General features: G+C 28.5%; 1 protein-coding gene across 1 annotated transcript; it reads right to left on the bottom strand.

The window, feature by feature from the left end:
- Positions 1–1,424: 1,424 nt before the first annotated feature.
- On the bottom strand, positions 1,425–2,991 carry LOC109017840 (3-oxo-Delta(4,5)-steroid 5-beta-reductase-like). Its single transcript, XM_019000022.2, has 2 exons — positions 2,824–2,991; positions 1,425–2,686 (listed from the first exon to the last, which is right to left on the bottom strand). Exons 1-2 carry the CDS (start codon positions 2,860–2,862, stop codon positions 1,553–1,555), a joined length of 1,173 nt encoding a protein of 390 aa, XP_018855567.1. The 5' UTR covers positions 2,863–2,991; the 3' UTR covers positions 1,425–1,552.
- Positions 2,992–6,000: the final 3,009 nt, after the last annotated feature.

The following is a 6,000-nucleotide window of genomic DNA, read 5'->3' as shown; positions in this document are numbered from 1 at the left end:
GAGGTATCATATCGACTTATAAATAATATTTTTTGCCACGTACTAATGTAGAGTTAAAGTACGATCTATCTTTCAAATTGACTTTAATAATTTGAAGATTCTGTCACAAATGAATTGATATCTCGAAACTGTACGTATGCGTGTACGTCTGTATGTTTTTATTTCTTATCTCCCGTATGCAAAAGGGATAGTTTATTCATTTTGCGTACAAATGCAAAATGACTTCACCATCCCAAATGCAAAATGGCTTTGCCACCAAAATGAAGTGTAAAAATTAGATGTTAAAGTATTATTTTTTTTTCTTGAGTAGTGCTAAGTTGCCGTCCAGTATTGATTGTTGGGCATGTCGCCTAGCACAAATTTATTTATTTTTTCAATTTTTTTATTTACAATTTTTTTTTTTTAAATATCAATAGACTTATAATTACTTCCTTAATTATTAAGTAAAAAAAAATTAAAATATAGAAAGTGTCAAAATGAGATGTCAAAATTAGATATCAAAGTAGCATTTTTCTCCCAATAATCACATGTTTTTTGTTTAATGCAAAATGATTAATTTAAATGTATTTTTTTTCTTATTATAACTAATGACGTTGATCATGTACCATATATTAGTTTATCTATATATATATTTTTTATATTATTTAGATAGATTTTTTTATATTTTTTAAATATTTTTTTTAACTACTAACGAACTTGCAATATCCCAATAGAAAGAATTGTATAGAAAGATGTTGGTAAACTTACTAAGACCAGAGCATATATTCATTTATATATATGATTACAACTTTAATAATCGTATACTCTGTACAAAGAAAGAAGACTTAACAATCAGGAAGGAAAGAAAAATCAAAGGAGATGCGGCAGACTATAAACAAAGCTGTAATCACGCGGTCACTCTCGCCGCTTCTTCTAATCTGGCAAGTTGATTATGATTGTTCTTAATACTGATATCTTAGTATTTAAAAAAATTAAATTATTTATTAAATTTTATGTAAATTTAAATTGTGTAAATTTTAAAAAAATTTGTAACAATTAAATGTAATGATTAAAAAAATTATTATATTTTGTTTCTTTTGTATAGAAACAGTACAGCCCACTTGCCAAGCAGTGTTACTGTTAACTAATGCTGACTTGGTCATATTATCTGAGATCTGTATACTTTCAACTATTATTATTATTTCTTGGGAAAGTGGCTAAAAATGCCTTATATTCAGATAATGATAACGTTCAAGGGCTAGTGATGAGCTTTCAAAAAAAAAAAAATTTGATAATTTTTACAGTTTTTTTCTCTGGGCAAGATTGCGGGCTAAGTCGGGTCCGGCGAAAATAGTTCTTTGTATATATATATTATTTTCTTAATCAATAAACTTGCCGTCCAAGGATAACCTTAGGAGCTTATTAATCAATCTTGCTCCATGAAATGCAATAAGATACAGTTTTCGTTCATGCTTTCATTATTAAAGAACATGAGCAGCAGAACATTCAATTCGCGACAAAGATGAAACAGATAACTCTAGAAACATTGGCCTATTCATGACTTCACTTGATCTCAAGGCACAATCTTGTAGCTTTTCAACTTATCTATCCAGGAAATGAAGGAATTCTTGGAGTTCCTGAACCCCAAGAATCCATGCTCCTTGCTTTTGTTCATACAATCCACCGGAGATTCCCCTCCAAACAAGAGGTCCACCAAAACCCACATCCCAACTTCCTCTAACTTTCGAGGTCGCAGTTGATTTTCCCTTATAATCTCCTCCCAGACAGCATCCTTGTCTTTCATCATCTCCACCAAGCTTACTACTTTCTCACCCTCGTCCAACCCATAATCATCAATCCCAAATTGCTCAGCCAACACCTTCCATAAGTGTTTCCACCGGAACACGTCCCCGTTGTTGCAGTTAAATGCTTCGTTCCTCGCATTTGGATCCACTGACGCCCATATCTGCTGCTCGGCAATAAGATCGGCGTCGGAAGACACCCAGTAACCGTCCCACGCCGCTTTCGTGCCGGGGAATTTCAAGGGAACCCGCTCGTGCTTGCATATAGCGGCGTACACGCAAAACATGCCGATGATGTTCGCCAAGCTATACGGCGAGAATCCAAATATGGAGTTGGGTCTGTGAACGGACCATGTCAAGCCCTCTTTTTTGTCGGCCTCCTCGAACAGAACATCTTCGAGAGTGTAATAGAAATTCGGGGCGTCCAAACGAGGCAAGTCTTCCGTGAAAGGAGGATCGTGCGTTTGAAACTTGCGGAACGACTCGAAGGGTCCGAGGTATTGTTTGGTTCCCGTCTGAAGGCAGACGTGGCGGAGACTCGGCGCGTTCGGAATCACCGTAAGGAGCACGTTGCGGAACATGGCCTTGTTGGCCTCGCAGTTCTCGGCCTCGGTCGGTCGGGTGGTCCAGGTGACGTAGAAGATGTGGGTGACATCGGTCAAGGGAGAAAGCTTGGCTTGGGTATCCTCCGGGTCCGAGACGTCGCACTGGATGTACTCAATCGGGTGGTCGGCGTTCCAGTCGGGACGAGGACGGCGCGCCACGCCGTAGACCTTCCATGGCCCACCTGGGGTGTCACAGAGAGGGAGAATTTCGGCTAGGCTGTTGCCCACAATGCCAGTCACGCCAATCACCAGTCCCACACTCTGAAAGCTTCTCGGCTGCTCATCTTCCTCGAGTTTCTTCTGCAAAATGAATCACAGAAACAATAACATCAACAAACTGAAAACCAGAAAAAGACTTATTAATAAGTATAGAAAGAAACTAAGAAAGAGATCATGATCATTTTGTGGGTTGCATGTGTTGATTGGATGTATCTTGCCTTGGCAGCGCCAATAGCTCTAGCCCACCACCAGCTCATTTTCTTGGTAAAGATCGATGGAGAAGATCAGTGACACCAAAGGGAAATTGGAAGTGGTATAGTGAAGGAGAAATGGATAAGTAAGCGTTGGTTAAGCTTCGTTTGGTGGCGGCGCTCAGCTCTAATTTTCAACTGAGTATAATGTTTAATTCTTAAATTTATCTCAACACAAAATTTTTTTATGTATAAAATTATAATTTTTTTAATTTAACATATTTTTATATGTAAAATTTATAACTTTTTTTAAATTTTTATAAAAAATATTAAATTCATCTTAATATTTAAATATATTTTAAATTCAATTTAAATAAATCTCTCATAATTTTTTTCACTATTTAATTCACAATTATTTATAAAAAATTAAATTTAATTGAAATCAGCTCAATATCCAAACTCAACAAATATGAATTTGAAATTCATAGGTTTTGTGAATCTTATACAAGGTTTCGATCTTGCGTTGCATTTTTTTTTGTTTGATTTGAGATGTAGCATCTATTTAATTAAGAATAATTTTACATATAATTATAAAATATATAAATACTATATAATCATTTTTTTAATAAAATTTATTATTAAAATTTTTTTTACTTGGATCTCATGTTTTAATTTTTTTTTTAAAACGATTACGTAGTAGCTGAACAATTCATAATTGTAAATTTTTTTTTCTTTAATTTTATATTACATATGAAATTATATTAATTTATAAATTTATTTTTATAAAATTTTTAAATTAATATGTTTTTAATAAAAAATAATTATATATAAGTCCTATTTAGATTTAATAATAAGTTAAGATGGGTTAATAAAATAATATTTTTAATATTATTAATATTTTAATACTTAAAAAAATTAAATTACTTATTATATTTTATGTAAAAATTAAAAAAAATAATAAATTAAATTAAATTAAAAGAAATTTTTAATTGAAATCGAGACATAATAATTGATAGTATTTTATATAAATGTTTTTTAAAAAATTAATTTATTATTAAAAAATTAATTTTTTAATATAAATTTAATATTTTTTTAAATAGTTAACGCACTGGAACACTTCAATTGAAATTAGAAGTGGCATAGTGAAGGAAAAATGGATAAGAAAGCGTTGGTTAAGCTTCGTTTGGTGGCTGCGCTCAGCTCTAATTTTCAATTGAGTATAAAATTTAAATATTTAATTTTTAAATTTATCTTAACACAAAATTTTTTTATATATAAAATTATAATTTTTTTTAATTTAACATATCTTTATATGTAAAATTTGTAATTTTTTTTAAATTTTTATAAAAAATATTAAATTCGTCTTAACCTCTAAACATACTTTAAATTTAATTTAAATGAATTTCTCATAATTTTTTTTACTACTCAACTCATAATTATTTATAAAAAATTAAACTTAACTGAATTCAACTTAATATCTAAACGCAGTAAATATGAATTTGAAATTCGCAAGTTTTGTGAATCTTATACAAGGTTTCGATCTTGCTTTGCATTTTTTTTTATTTTTGTTTGATTTGAGATGTGACATCTATTTAATTAAAAATAATTTTATATATAATTATAAAATATATAATTATTAAATAATTATTTTTTAAAATAAAATTTATTATTAAAAAATTAACTTTTTTACTTAAATTTTATATTTTAATTTTTTTAAAAAGCGATTACGTAATAGTTAAACAATTTATAGTTGTAAATTTCTTTTTTTTTTAATTTTATATTACATATTAATTTATAAATTTATTTATATAAAATTTTTAAATTAATATTTTTTTAATAAAAGAATAATTATATATAAACCCTATTTAGATTTAATAATAAGTTAAGATGAGTTAATAAAATAATATTTTTAATATTAATAATATTTAATATTTAAAAAAATAATAAATTAAATTAAATTAAATTAAAATAAATTTTTAATTGAAATCGAGACATAATAATTGATAGTATTTTATATAATTGTTTTTAAAAAAATTAATTTATTATTAAAAAATTAATTTATTATTAAAAAATTAATTTTTTAATAAAAATTTAATATTTTTTTAAATAATTATACAACATTAACGCAGTGGACACTTCAAATATCATTCAAAATACGTAATTGAGTTGACGCTTGGCGGCTACTTTTGTGAAACCGTGCCCAAGAAAATCTTGAGAGATCGTTTGTCAAGCATGTGCCTTCCCTCCTAGATATTGATGGCTAATTTAAAATGGTCATAGAAAGTCGGCAATAAAAAGGGAAAATGAAAATGGTCATAGCGTTACTTTTCAAATAAATCTCATACAAATGATGAGTTTTCCATTATTAACAGTAGTACGACTTCTGCAAAGAAGTTCCCAAATGAATTTCCATGACGCCAGAATCTATACATAACCTAAATTTGTCCATTAAAAGAAACCTAGACGGATATAACGACCTTGATTTAATTTGTGAGCATAGACCATACATCACATACAAAGTTCAAACCACCAATTCAATCAATTAATATTCAATCGATTAATACAAAGCCAACTGCAAATAGACTGAAAAAGAACTTCATTTACAATCTTGTCTGATTAATAGTTTCGGAGTAATATTATATACAGTCGTAGAATGCACAAATATCGTGCAGTCGCTTTGGAAAATAGTAGAATCTATTATTAAAAAATTAATTTCTTTTCATGTGGGTCTCATATTTATTTACTTTTTTTCAAAGCGATTGCACGACGCTTGCACACTCACGACTACAAGTATCATTTCTCATAGTTTCATTTATTTTTATATATGAGATGAAAGTTGAAAATTAAATAAATATTGTTAGAATATATTTTTTAATATTATTTTTGTTTTAAAATTTGAAAATTTTTTATTTTATTTTATGTAAAAATAAATTTAAAAAAATTATAATAATTAAATAAAATTATATCAATTGATAAATTTTGTAAAAACAAAAGAAGCTCCCTTTCTAGAGTACCAAACGAACTGTTAACACACATACAACAGACACACATGCATTCACAAAATCTTTAGTAGACCAAAGCCAATAATCTGTAGCAAATAACATTAGAGATAAAAATAAAAAATAAAAATAAAAAAAGAAGATATTTTTAGTCCACAGATGTGCAAGCCCCCACATACTCCCTTTACAAAAAGTTGTTAAATTT

The sequence above is a fragment of the Juglans regia genome, chromosome 15 (assembly GCF_001411555.2).
Source record: "Juglans regia cultivar Chandler chromosome 15, Walnut 2.0, whole genome shotgun sequence".
Taxonomy (NCBI): Eukaryota; Viridiplantae; Streptophyta; class Magnoliopsida; order Fagales; family Juglandaceae; genus Juglans; species Juglans regia.
This window is presented reverse-complemented; position numbering and strand designations above follow the sequence as displayed.

Coding starts and splice junctions, on each gene's coding strand:
- LOC109017840 (XM_019000022.2), bottom strand. CDS start 2,862: ATGAGCTGGTGGTGGGCTAGAGCTATTGGCGCTGCCAAG. Junction 2,687..2,823: donor GAGCTATTGGCGCTGCCAAG/GCAAGATACATC, acceptor TTCATTTTGCAG/AAGAAACTCGAGGAAGATGA.